Raw genomic sequence first — 14,570 nt, 5'->3', positions numbered from 1 at the left:
CAACTCAGAATAACTATCTTTTTATCTATTTAAGTTGATTCTTTTTAGGTACTTTTTATATCATTGTACTTATGAATTAAAAATATCGTAGACTGATTTTCCTAGATCCCTAAAACTATAGTAAAAGTCAAAATGTAAAGTGAGTGCAAAAACTACTGATTTCACTACAAAGCAAGAATGCCTTAGCTCTATTGACTTTTGACAATCTTGCAAAAACGTTGTAACTTGAGAAGATTACCTAGATTAAGTAAATATTATATTTGAACATTTTGGTTTTATTTATTTATTTGAAGGTTTTATTTCGGAATTCGTGGGGTTTTGGACAATGTCAAATATATATTTCAATGATTTAATCTACTAATGGAAACTACCCAGAATTTAATCTACTGAGCGAAACTGCTCAGAATCTATTCACAAATCGAAAGAAAATTACTTAGCACTGATTACTCAATGCTTCTAATTTACATTAAATTTGGTAAATATAACATTGATGACACCACCAAAATAACTAGAGACTATAAACATAGATAATAATTTCAGCATCACTTGCTTCCGACACATGGAAGAGAACACATCGCACTTGCACCTAATTTGTCGAGGCTTTCTTTTAGAGTTGTCTGTTTTAAATTACAGCAAATTATCCGTTTCCTGTAAAACTTTTGCAAAACTCTTTGCCAATTCATTAAACAAATATGAACACTAATCTGTTTAGTAATAGGTTTGTTTGTGAATAAAAATAATTAGCTCTTGATTTTTTTCAATCATCATCAAGATTGGAAGAGATGTATGATTTCTTGAAGAAAGTTGTAATGTTTGTCTGATTACATGTTTGTTTTATCACTATTTGGGAAAAAGTTTCAATTAAAGTTGTTGCACCTAACGCAACGAAGACGAAATGAGAAGATCAGAGCGCAATTCGGAAAGAACTCGTGTTGAGTGTATAGTAAAGATAGAAGAGTGATCTTGAGTCGATTTAGATTGGTTGATTTTTTCCTCTCTTTGCTCTCTTATTTAAGATTATCTCTCTCATTTTATTCCATGACGAGCAAAAACGGAACGAAAGACTGTCACATACTTAAGACATGAAATCGAAACTGTTATCCCAACTTATTGACTTATAGATTCAATCAGTCCCAACATTTTAGTCCCTCTTCGTGATTGCCTATTATTTTACCACTTTTTGCCCGGTCCACTTTTAAAAGAATTTTTTTTGCACGTTTGTCGAAGATATCACGGATTTACGGATTAACAGTGTATTAGTACGGATCGAATTACTCGTAACAATGAAATGAAGCGTTAATAAAAATGGTATTGCGTTAAAATAACGCGAAATGAAAATTCTATTCTCGGCTCAATCGTTCTCAGATAAATTGAAATACTTTTTGTGTAGCGCAGAGTAGTGTACAGAGAACAGAGTGTACAGTGTGCACTGACCTAATACAGACATTCAAAATTGTGTGCAATTCAAAAACTTATCATTTAAAAATAACAAACTGGGTCGTGGGTCTTTTATATATTTCCTTATGTAAACAATAAAAATAATATAACGAGTTTATGTGGTTGTCCTACAGATCTCGCGCTAGCGCTTAGCCATTGCACGTGGAAACCTGTTTACGAGGCGAGGAAATATTTTTTTCCTCACCAACTATGTCTTGGGGGGGAGTAGTTCATTTCTATCTCGCTATTGTACATTTCCGTGTCATCATCGTAGTTGCTGCCTTTATGTTCGCGAATATCTTCCTTGCTTTTCGCCCTCAATAATTGCCCTTCCAAATAGATTCCATTTCTCCCAAATGTGACATTAATCTGCGAGTAAGCGGTATCCGATCTTGTAGCGGAACATTCATTTTCTCATAGTCCATATACAGAAGGATCTTAATTATAGCATTGTCACACACAACCTTGTGCTTTAAGTTGTGCGAAATGAATGGTTTCGTCTGCACTAATTTGTTGAGCGCTAAATGCCTGCCATGGTAGAACTGGATAGAGCCGGTTTCCGAAAGTCTAATCTCTATTTACACCTTCAGGATGCGAATGATCAATAATTTTATAATCACCGCATTTGGCTGGAGCACCAATTCTTGTTTCTGCTAATCACTAATCTCGACAGATTATTACAGCTACAATTAAAGTAACAGTCTCTTGTATTCTTCAGACAAGGCACACAATATAAAAGTTACTTTTTTGTTGTTCGCTTCGCACTGGCTCGAGCAAAAGCATAAAGCACACTGAATTTCGTGACCATTGCCTTCGGTGGTTAGAAATAGCCTTCTTTAACTTTTTCTCAATAATTTGTTCAAACCAAATAAGCAACAAGTTTTGTTAAAAGTCACCGGTTTTTTAAATTTATTTTTGAAAAATTTCGGGGGGGGGGGCTTTAGCCCCCTAGCCCCCCCCCCCCCTCTGGCTACGTGCCTGATCCCACAGACGCACAAACAAACGCTGAAATTCTCATCAAAATCGGAGAACATTAATACGACCAGTGACAAAATGTTGAAAAATTGTCTCCTAAGTATAATAATATTGTCAGGGGCTGTACAACCGACGAATTGCGCCTAAATTGATATCAATATCTTTGTTCTTACCCAGAGAATCCGGGGTAAAAGCTAGTTTTGAAGAACAGCTCATGAAAAAAGATTGGTAAATGTAATTATTTTTCGTTCAACGAACATACAAATATTCCTGCCTTTCCATTGATTTCCTTCCATGTTCGTTCGTACAGCTTTCCCAATAAAATTAAGTACAAAAAGAGATTCCATGAATATAGGTATTATTGACAGGGTCGTCTAAAAGTTTTGCATACTATTGTTAATTTTGGGTTAAACTATAGGAAGGGATGGCATAGCATGAAGTGGATCGTTCGACCCCAAAAACAGCGAAATAACGGTTCAAATATCTCGTTATAACTAACGTACATTGGTTATAACACGTGTTTGAAAAGTTTTTAGAATAAATTCCAGTGTAAGCTATTTGAAAACAAACCATTGAATTGAAAACACCTCTTACTTATATTGCATTTTATTTGTAAACTGTTGACAAACACTAGTTTTGATTTCTTGAAGTTATGAAGCGTTCAAAATTGAGTCCAATTTTTATGATTTTTGAATTACCGTAAACCGGGGTGCCTTTGATCATCGGGGTGACTTTGATCACTCGAAACTTTTTTTGTAGATCGCTTATTGATCCAGGGGCGACATTATGGAACCATTTCGAATCGACTTTTTCATACAAGCTTGCATACAATAAACCTTTCGTTTCGAGATGCGTATTGTCACCCCAGAATAGTCTACAATAGTCATTTTAATTTGAAATGATTTTTACTTTAAACTAAAATATTGATTTATTATACTTTTTGAGTATATTGTTCGGTTTTTGGGTACAGAAACTACAACAAAACCGAAATTTGACTTTACCTTATTTTTACGAAGTTTCGTAAAGTGTCTATTTTTTTTATAAAACGAATGAATCTCAGATTTGAGCAAGAGTAATAAATTGCAAGCGAGTTTTTATTTTACTTTAGAGTGGAATGCGCTAAATTTCCTTTTAAGAGTTTGTTTATTTTAAAGACGATTTTTGTGAAACTAGTTGGCAATTATTCAAATTATTTTAAGCTGAAATTCGCAACATTTTTTTTATTGTTCAATATTTGCACGTGTTAAAATGGATGAAACTTTTTGTACATTGATAAAGCATTGAAATAAAACAATTTTAGCAGATTTAAAGGTTTTCAGAATCTGTTAATTCTAGTTGGACACATATTATACGAATTTTGATTACTACAATACATTGAAATACTTTGTATAATACCAGTTAACATCTAGTTAACAATGAGTATCGTTCCAGAATTAGTTTAAACAAATATTTGAATAAAAACATTGACATCAATAACTTAATGTGGGTGAACATGCAAGTTATCAAAGTCACCCCGAAATACGAAAACGAACTTCAACTTGAAATCATTTTTGGAAAAATGGCTGTAAGCGGACAATTTTAGGTAAAACCATCCCATCTTGTTCTCCATGCATCAGTACAGTGGGTGTTGGTGAAATATTCCAAATGTATCTGGTTACGTTCATTTGACACCTTTGTGGGGGTATGAGGTGAGACCATCATCATATTTTAAACAACATACGAGATGTGATTCTTAAGTAAGTTTCGAATCCAACATCATTCCTAGATCCTCAACGAAGCTCACCTGGGGAACAAGAGCTCCCGACAAGTTATATTCAAACTCAATGAAATTTTTTTTCTGGAGAACGATATCACAGAAGATTTCGTAGGATTCAGAATCATTCGGTTGTTTTCACACCATCTGCTGAAAGCGTCAAATTGCTGTTGCAAATAAAGTGTTTTCGTTCGGTTCTTAATTCTGTTGAAATTCCGACTTCATTTGTTATCTTAGCAATATATAAAATTTAGAATGTTGGGAATATAAGAAATTTTTCTTGTACATTAAACAATACAATCTCTAATTAACGCTTCGAAAACATTGCATAATCTTACGTCAAGGCATTGTATTCCCATGTTTAGTACGCAGCACCTATATGCTTCAACTGCTTTGAATAAATAGGTAATTACCATGCGAGAAACCTGCACCCGTGCACCACTGACAGATTGTTCAAGCCGTTTCGGTTACAGTGTGCCATGCTTCGACAATACATGCCGCAACGGACCGGGCGGACGGTGGCGACATGCCGGCTAATGCGGTGTCTGCTCCAAACAGTCCAAACATGAAAAAAGAGTCGCGTGTAACCAGGACGAAGATTCGAACGGCGGGCGCCCCAGTAACCACTTCCTCATATACCTACCTGAATACCGCATTGGCAATTATAGGTATTACCTACTGCCATCCAGACAGGTCTCTTCAGTTGAATTGTAGGCGGGACGAAACCATCGCGCGCGCACAGGCAGCGCGGGTTGCCGTTTCGCTTGGATTCCTTGGCCATGTTATGTAACATTGCTCTTACATGCACACAGCGTAAGCAGTTTTGTTTACTTATCGAGCACATCGTCCGGGAGCTGTGTTTGTTTTGCCGACTATGTACAATAGTTAGTAGGTAGACCACAGTATCGGCAAACGAATTGCTAGTTGCGTGCCTGTTTATTTGATAATTGTCCCGTTTGGAGTGAATCGCATGTATGTAGTTGAGTAAAGCCTTGACACTACAATCAGTTAGCAGAAGTTTCGCCTTCTGTATCGACAGACTTTGCAGCCGATTATTGGCAGGATAATTACAGGGCTAGTGCACCGATCCTATAGGGATACTAAGAATACTTCCTTTATTTGGGGGTGAATTTAGAATGCGTGTTTGATGTAGTAGAAACAGCAATAGTCAATAGTGCGCATAGCAATCAGCAAACGTTACAAATTTTTTTGATTACTTTTCGTCGGTTTCTGTCTGCACTGAGTGCCAATCACCGACACGAGAGAGGTGATTCCACCATCTGGACCCTAGAATGGCCCACCAACACATGAACCGGGACCAATGACTTTCTTCCCCATCGAAGGTAGACGTGACCATAGATTTTTCTGCTCGGACAACCTCAACGACCTCGGCTGGGATTAAACCTAGACCCACTGGGGTGAGTGGCATTCACGCTTACCACTCAACCACCGGCGACGCCGTTACACCTTTTCACTAATATAACAACCCAGTAATCCAGGATGATGATAAATGCCGATCCAATATTAATCATTTCTCTAGGATACTAGAACACTGTAAATGATACGCAATACCAGTTTTCATCCATTATTATCAGCAATACAGTGGTGACCCAATTTTATCAGCACCCGGTCTTAGCAGCCCCCGATTTTATCTACCCCCAATTTTATCAGCTTTATATGAAAATTGATAGTTGGTAGTTTGATGGGCTCCAGCTGACGAACCAGGTTGAATTCGAGTAAATCCTTCTTGGGCATATATTTCTTATCTTAGAGATCCGAAAAATGTAAAAATAAAAATATCATTTTTTTTAAATTTTGCTGTCAGACCCCCTTAAGGGAAACTTAAAGTAAAGGAACAAAGAAGAATATTTTAAGAGCTCCGGTTTATTAAAAAGACAGAAAAATATATGCCCCGATTTTATCAATGTCCCAGTTTTATCACTTTAAAATTCGCCAAAGGTTCTGATAAAAACGGGTCATTGCTGTATAGTTATACAAGTGGCAATACAATGTGTGAGAAATATTTTTTTGCATTTATTATCTTTCCCGAGGGTAAGCCTACGTGATGTCATTCATATTGTAATACCCACGTAGGATACAGAAGAACGCGTTCTCTTATCAGCATATTGAGAGACATAGTTTGCAGGAACAATAACGTAGTCAGAAATTCATAGTTGCTTTTACGAATATGTTAAAAATTAATGTAAGTTTGATAAATTATTGGAAGTTTACTAACATAACTAGCCTAACCGATTCCATTCCAGTCTAAGACAAGAAGAATAAATATAGAACAGCTTTCAAATCTCTATAGACTATTTTCTTGCATGATTTGTCAAAAAAATAGAAAGTGCCCTTTTGAAATGGAATAAATGTTCGAAAACTTTTCCAACTGTCAAAATCATATAATTTCGAAACCATCAGCTTTGATGTTTTAACAATTTCTAAGAAGTTTCCCAACATAAAAAACACAACTTTTGATATAATATTTGTAGTTATAAATTGTTCTAGAAGCAATTACGGAGAATTAACTATTTAAAAATAGCAAGAGACTCGGTGTCTTCAGTAAAGTTGTTGATAATGCCATTTTGAACAACTTTCTTACGGTATCAATTTCAGCACTCAAATATATACCATTTATAGCCCTAACTTCAAACATTTTACAATTTTTATTAATTCCGATTCTTCATAAAGGGTATCATGTAATTTAAAATCTAGGTAATTCCACGCGAAATGATCAAAAAAGAGATGCAAACCTGAAAGTCAAAAAAGAGATGCAAACCTGAAAGTCAACCTTTACGGATTTTAGCCAAATTTGGGGAATTGTTCATCTAGTGCCAATGTATAAAAACCCAAGTTTTTGTGTCAATTGAACCACCCCTCGGTCCATGGAAGTACCCCCCGTTTTAACAAATTGCCAAAACCCTTGATTTTCTTTTTTTCAAACTGCAAGATGACTTGAAGATTGTTCAAGGAGTCTAGAAGAAATATTAATTTTTGGAGCTGCCAACCATGCGATTTTTTTAGTTAAATATCAAAAGTTCATTTTTCTCTCAATACATATATTTTAATTTTGAAAATTCTGATGCCATCATGTTCCTTAGACATTTCAACATAAGAAACACTTATAATCTCAATATAATTTGGGCGCATCCTGAAATCTACTGTTTTGAAGGGAAAAACTCGCATTTTCTCATTCATATGATTCTCCGTACTTTGGGCTATTATGACCCATTTGCTTGTATTTAGTGCAAAACATGACACACGGTATAACCAGCAGACAAGGCAGACGAACCTTATCGAAGAAGACTCCGACTTCCCGATTGTCCCGTCGAACCTGATACGAGTTTGAAGGGACATACAATTCTGTCCCATCCTGTGCGATTGCCACTAGAAATCTTCACTCATTGGAGAACCAAACAAACCCCACGCATGATAAACCACACCGTCGATCTTAACTATATGAGCGGACATGTAGAGTCGTTCATAAAAAACCTGTGATGTCATTTGCTTGCATTAGCACGGATATCACGGATATAAGCTTATTTAGGCGATCTTTTGAATTGTCACTGCTGAATATTTCTAAATCAGTTCTTACGAAATCTTTAGAATAATTAGCGGATTATCTTTGATCCGAAAAAAGATCAGATATGGTCCGATTGAGTCCAATATGACTTCAAACGACAAAGTCTTTGATAACTAAGCAGCTGCGTCTTTTGCATGAGATGTCATTTAAGGAGTTTCAAATGTTGAGGTCAGTCAAAAAATCAAAAAAAAAAAATTATTCCTCTATCTTAAAGTTAATGCTATTCGTAAATTCTTTTCGCCCTATCACGATATGTTATTTACTGGTTAACATTTTTTTGGTTTGGTTACGCGGTATCTTGTTCTGTGAACTATATCACGAACACGATTTGGGGTGCTCAGCGCAGTTTTCGTGTTCTGTCCAAACATCACACTGAACCTTATCAAATGAATAACGATGTTCGAGGTCCTCATACTTTTCTTATATCTACTGCTCGTACCTTTTACTGGTGGCTAGCAATTGGACATTTCATGAATAAGTGTATGGGACAAAAATTATTCCACGAATAACACTCCAAATTTTGTCAAATGGTTTACGTGAAAAATTTATTACCATGTGACATGAAAATGATTAGGAATATCTTCTAAACATCGCCAGTACGTAAAATAGACCGCAAATCATGTACTGCACACTCAATTCGGTTCGGCAATTTCCCAACAGCTGTGTAATCAGCAAATTTAGAAACTAATAGCTCAGTAAAGTGAGATTTGTTAGCTGATTTCCGGTGAAATATTTTCCGAGTATCAGCTATGCAACGTCACTTTTACTGAGATCTCAGCCAAATAAATGTTTACTGAGATCTCAGCTATAGAGATTTCGGAAAAAAGGCGAAAAAAGCTGTGATTCGGCAGAAAAAATTAACTGTGTGGGAATCATGAACCAGCTCACGAATACATGAATAATGTTTTATGATTTCGTGAACTATTTCACAAAAACGAATGGTAAGTTGTGATTATTATACTAGGTTTCATTAACCAGTTCACGAATACATGGACAATATTTCATGATTTCGTGAACTATTTCACGAAAACGAATGAAAAGTTGTGACTATTATACTAGGTATCATGAACCAATTCACGAATACATGAATAATATTTCATGATTTTGTGAACTATTTCACGAGCATGGATATTATATCGTGACTAATATATTAGAGATCATGAATTAGTTCACGAGGAAATGGCCAGAATATTTTGATTTTGTGAACTAAGGTCCCAAAGTTCTATGAAAAACATAATCAACCTTTATTTTTATGAATGATGTTCATAAAGTTGGCGTACTGAAAATATAATTAGAAATGGCATGGCAGAAACCGTGACTGAAGTTCACAAAACAAAAACAAATATTTCCACCAAAAAAGCATTGTGCTGGTGTTACTGAAGGGAAATTGAACAGAATTATAAAACACGTGATTTTTGTTCACGTTCCTGTTTTCATAATGTAGAAACGTGATTGTTCCAAAATTCATGGCACTTTTTTCACGATTTTGGGATCAATATTTTTCCGTGTAGTGTAGAAAGCTAACAACTGCCGAGAATCTCTTAGTGGGAGTAGGATAGATTCGCCGACAAAGAATATTCGAGTAGATCACGCCCAAACTGAGAACAGAATAACTCATAACAGTGTAAATCGGTTTGGATAAAAAATCCTTCCAAGGTAGCTGCGAATGGATGTAAATAATGATTAAAGTGACAAGATGTCCCGGATTAGGCGGGACAGTTCCGAATATGAAGGATTTGTACAGCATGGCTAGAGGTCCCGAAAAGTGTCCCGATTCACCCAATATGCTGCTTTTTATTCCAAAATCCCACGAGAACATTAATATTGTATAAAACATTCTTAAAAGGATGTGACTCGCGTGTGGCGTGTTTGTGTGTATGTGTGTGTGTTTTTGTGTGTGAGTGTGCAAAACCTATCCCATCTCCTACTGGCTGGCAGCGGTTTACAGAAAAAAAATATTTGCAAGCATTTATATGCATGCATGCAAATAACTTGATTCCAAGATTTGGGTAGGTGCTAGCTCAATTGATTTTCCGATTACCCATTTCGTATACAGGGCAAACCGTGTTCCGAGGTAATCGTTCCATCAACCAGCCCTGCCTTAATGTAATGTTTGTATCAAATGGATTTTAGCATTACAATAAGACTTTCGATTCCTTACATGGGTTAAGAAATCGACACGTATTTAGTGTATTCAATTGAGTCTAATATAATTGATATATAAATTAGAATATGTTTATAGAAAAATATTTCAGTTTTTCTATTTTATAAATAATACACAAAGAACATCATCCAGTCTTCGACAGAATATCTCTCCATCCGCTCCTAATCTGCCCCGCTGCTAACCGCACGCATTGGACACAGAGCCTAAAATTCTCATACCTATTCAATGAACGACGAAATTCAGAGAATTAATCTTCGTCCTTTCCCTGCCTCTTCCGTCGCTAAATGCATGAAAAAATAAAACAAAGGCTTCACTGTGTCTCATCGGCATAAACAGAACCTCTGTTCGAACGGGACATCACGTTTGATCAGTCGTTCGGTTGAAACACATAGTGTGTTTTAGTTTTAAGGGATTTGCGTCAAGCCGGCGCTACTCTATTCCGACAATAAGTTAGTGTCGGGTTCTGATGAGGCGAAGCCGAAACGCAACATAGTATGAAAACAATAAATGCGATGTCCCCTCCTATCTCGATTCTACGAAAACGAGTAGCAGCAGCAGCGACTTTCGTTTTCCTATGACAATCCGAAGTTGCAATTTCGTTTTGATGCATGCTCAGTAATTTGCGATTATCATTCATTAAATGAAATTAATGCAATGTGCATCCAATAATGCAACTAGAACATAGTTAAAATGAGAAAAAATGCACACCGATCAGGCTTCCGTCTTACAATACCATCATTAGCTCGCAAATCTACAGAATCGAGCATCTACAAATAAATATCATTGCTAGTGAAAACGAGCGTGTGGAGAGAATAATGAAAACGCTCTGCTACATGCTTGCTTTGTCCTAGCCTAGCCGTTGTCTCATTTTCGATTTCGCAAAGTGCTAGTGGCATGGAAAGAAGATTCGTTCTTTCATCAGTTTCGCCTGATTTTGGCAAATGAAAAAAAATAATTCCGACCCTGAGCAACAGTGTTCGTACAGAAGTGTTGAGCGGCGGGCGCTGAGGTGTATTCGTTCGCCCAGTTTGTCTTTTCTCCTGACGATGCTTCTGCGGGAAAGGAAAACCTTCGAGAAAAACGGTTTTTCGAGTTGTTCCACTTCAGGAATCTATTTCCTCCGGCGCATTCCATAATGTCCGACTGTCAGACCATCCTTTGGTACACTTTTTCAGCGAATAAACGCGCAAAAACGTCCCGAAATAACAGCAATTTATGGAAGAGTTTTTTACTTCACAGACGACGAACCGACCGAACCGAGATTCACCATTAGCCTATTAAAAGGATTTGACTCGTGGTTAGCCAGGCTAACAAAAAGCAAGTAGGGTAAACAGGTCTAATACGCCCCCCTTAAGCAAAAATAGCTATATTTCACCATACGACGCTATGATCTTCTCACTAACTGCTCTAATTTATTGTTATATTAGTTAGAAATTAGTACCCGTCTCATTTTTTATTAAAAACATCCTGATATAAGTACAATTAAACATTTTTCAAAGATGCCTAAATTCTAGTTTTTTCTTTCACCCAGGGCAAAATGCCCCCGGTGAAAGTGTAATATGCCCCACAACAAGAGGACGGTATGCCCCATAGCAATCGATGAGTATGCCCCACAACAATCGGTGGGGCGTTTTGGCCGGTGATGAGCTGTTGTGAATACATGAATAATTCTACACACACATAGTTTTAAGCCAAGCTATAAACTAAGATAGTAACTATAACATTCTAGTAAGCTACTTGAAATAGTTCTATCGAATCCGACTATTTCTAATTGGTTGTAATGCTTTTGGAAAAAGTGGAAGCTTACATAAAAGTAGCTCTTTTGAAACTTTTGTGTATATTGTTGTTTTGCAACATATTAAAAATACCAAACTAACTTAGTACACTCAGGTTTTTTTTTACGCGGGGGATACGAGCCGCGTAAATGAAAACCGCGTAAATTTCAAAATCCGCGTAAATGAACACCGCGTAAATTTCAAAATCCGCGTAAATGAAAACCGCGTAAATTTCAAAATCCGCGTAAATGAAAACCGCGTAAATTTCAAAATCCGCGTAAATGAAAACCGCGTAAATTTCAAAATCCGCGTAAATGAAAACCGCGTAAATTTCAAAATCCGCGTAAATGAAAACCGCATAAATTTCAAAATCCGCGTAAATGAAGACCACTTAAATTTCAAAATCCGCGATAAAGGGAACCTCATTGATGGATACCGCGTAAATTCCAAAATCCGCGTAAATGAAAACCGCGTAAATTTCAAAAACCGCGTAAATGAAAACCGCGTAAATTTCAAAAACCGCGTAAATGAAAACCGCGTAAATTTCAAAATCCGCGTAAATGAAAACCGCGTAAATTTCAAAATCCGCGTAAAAAAACCGCGTAAAAAAATACCGCGCAAAAAAAACCGCGTAAAAAAAACTTGAGTGTACGTTGATTTCATGAAACGATACTGTTATCAGTTATTTTTACTTTTTAGATAATTCAAGAATCCTGGGAATCGTAGAGGGGCATTTAGCCCCGGTGGGGCGTATTATACCCTTTTACCCTATTTATCCCGAGAACATCTATAGTCACTTCAGTCATATCCCGAAACGTGATAATATTTTAGAGCCTTATATCGACTGGAACTGGAATTTCCGTGAATGTTTACGGCTTTCTCAGTCAATGTAGCTTGAGCAAACGAAATGTTTTTAAAACTGCCCGACGTTTCGACCGTGTTTGACGGCCTTTTTCAAAAGAAATTTAATCGCGTCGTTTTTGTCGTAGTCGCTGATTGCCACCGTTGGCCGTAAACATTTACAGATAATATTTTAAGCTGACCTTAGAAAATCAGTTATATCGCGAAATTTGGGCAGAGAAAACAAAGCTGTTTCACCAGAGTTCAGGAGCATAGCACATTCCGTAGTAACACGTATCGGTGGTCTCGGGAGGATATAGAGAAAAAACATGTTTGGTAAGATTAGATCGGAATTCATCCTCAAAGCGTACTTTTTCCGACATTTACAATCAATTACTCGAAAATTCCGTAGTATTTTCTGTTTCCTTCCAGGTTTGCTTCTGGCTCACATGCACTCGCCAAATTTCAATCACAAACTGGTGTTTGGACTATCGTTCAATGACCCTGACTGGTGTGAAATTTCCGTTGATTCCATTTCAAACACGACCAGTAAACAATTTTTTTGTTGTTTATATGTGGCGTAAACTGGATAGATGCAGATGTTTTGATGAATTCCGAAGCTGCCTTTTGATGTTACCTCGTTAAAAAAAATACTTGAGGGTTCGAACATGAATGTGACATGAGGCAATTAACTTGTGGGAGCAAAAGCCAAACTTTATCGATAATGTTGCCAACACTGTCGAATTTACTGCCCTCTAAGAACGGTTGGTTTCAAAATCATCCATTGAAGATGGTTAATTGGACCAACGTTGGACGATGTCCAAAAAACTGTTAAACAGACGTCCATCGTTGGACCCGTATTGAACGATTTTGAAACAATTTTTGTAGCATCTCAGTGGGTGTTTGGTCATCTTCAAACAGTGTGGTACAATTTGCATGAGATTCGTCATAACTATACTTGCTATAGTTCTAATTAAATCAATTTCATAACAAATCGTTTACAATGACCAGATGCGATGGTAAAATCGTCATCATCATAAAAATACCTTGAGAAATTTGCACTATCACTCCAATCTCATACCCATGCTAGGATGCGATCTCCGTTTGTTAATGTTTGACAAACAATTGTCGGTAAACAGAGTAGGTACTCATCGCTGAAACGTCCAAACCCGTACGAGCCCACGATCGCCGACCACAAGCATTCGGTGCATGCCTTGACCCTGGTTACCATACATCACGGTGTCTTACCGGATGGTTGTTTAAGTAGTCGGTAGATTTTGTACTCTGGCAGTAGCAAGTCAATCGATGCAGCATGAATAGTGACAAATCTGTCAATATTTGATTTTTCCATTTGTTTGAAAATTTTATGGGTGCCCTTGAATAATTATAAATTTGTTGCTCTGGCGAGGGCACGCACCTGAAGGAGGGCTTGTGATTTTCGCACCTTCAATTGTGCACCTAGTATCGCTGATCATTTGTCGTATTTACAGAAAAATCTAAAAAAATACAATATTTTAGATTACAATTAGTGACTAATGAATAAATTATCGTATATTGTAACATTGCAACCTTTTCTCTTATTCCCTCACAGGCCATCTACTATCAACTATTCGGCAAACCAACGAAAAGCATCGAAGGAGATGTGGCACTGGTCACTGGTGGTGGCGGAGGCCTCGGCCGGTTGCTAGCTCTCCGGTTGACCAAACTGGGCGCCAAAGTAGTGGTGTGGGACATTAATCAAGACGGTAAGGATTTTTCTTCCACTTTCGTAAACTCGTAAATTATCTCCCACTTTTAGTTAACTGTACTAGACTGATCCGCTAGCAAGCAAGAATCGTTAAAAAAAAATGTCGTCAACCTTCAAAGCACTTACCGAGGGCTGTATTGAAGCCATTGCAAGCTTATAAGTAAGCGAACCAAGCAGCCAACAGTGGAGCGGAGAGTACTTGCGACAAGTACCTAATACTTTACCTTGATTCTTTCGAGATACAAGCATCACACTTTGCCGGAGGGGATTGACTGCTGTGTTTCTGTTTTGCATTT

General features: G+C 37.0%; 1 protein-coding gene across 4 annotated transcripts in view; it reads left to right on the top strand.

Annotated features, from left to right (window-relative positions):
- Positions 1-14,570, top strand: part of LOC131678798 (short-chain dehydrogenase/reductase family 16C member 6) — a 74,891-nt gene that overhangs the window by 31,025 nt on the left and 29,296 nt on the right. For all 4 annotated transcript variants that reach the window (XM_058959118.1, XM_058959121.1, XM_058959119.1 and 1 more), the window contains one exon: positions 14,119-14,272. In XM_058959118.1, coding sequence (XP_058815101.1) covers positions 14,119-14,272 — 154 coding nt within the window. The remainder of the gene's footprint in view (positions 1-14,118; positions 14,273-14,570) is intronic.

This window comes from Topomyia yanbarensis, chromosome 2 (assembly GCF_030247195.1).
Source record: "Topomyia yanbarensis strain Yona2022 chromosome 2, ASM3024719v1, whole genome shotgun sequence".
NCBI lineage: Eukaryota > Metazoa > Arthropoda > Insecta > Diptera > Culicidae > Topomyia > Topomyia yanbarensis.
The sequence above is the reverse complement of the archived record's forward strand: the minus strand, read 5'-3'. Positions and strand labels throughout refer to the sequence as shown.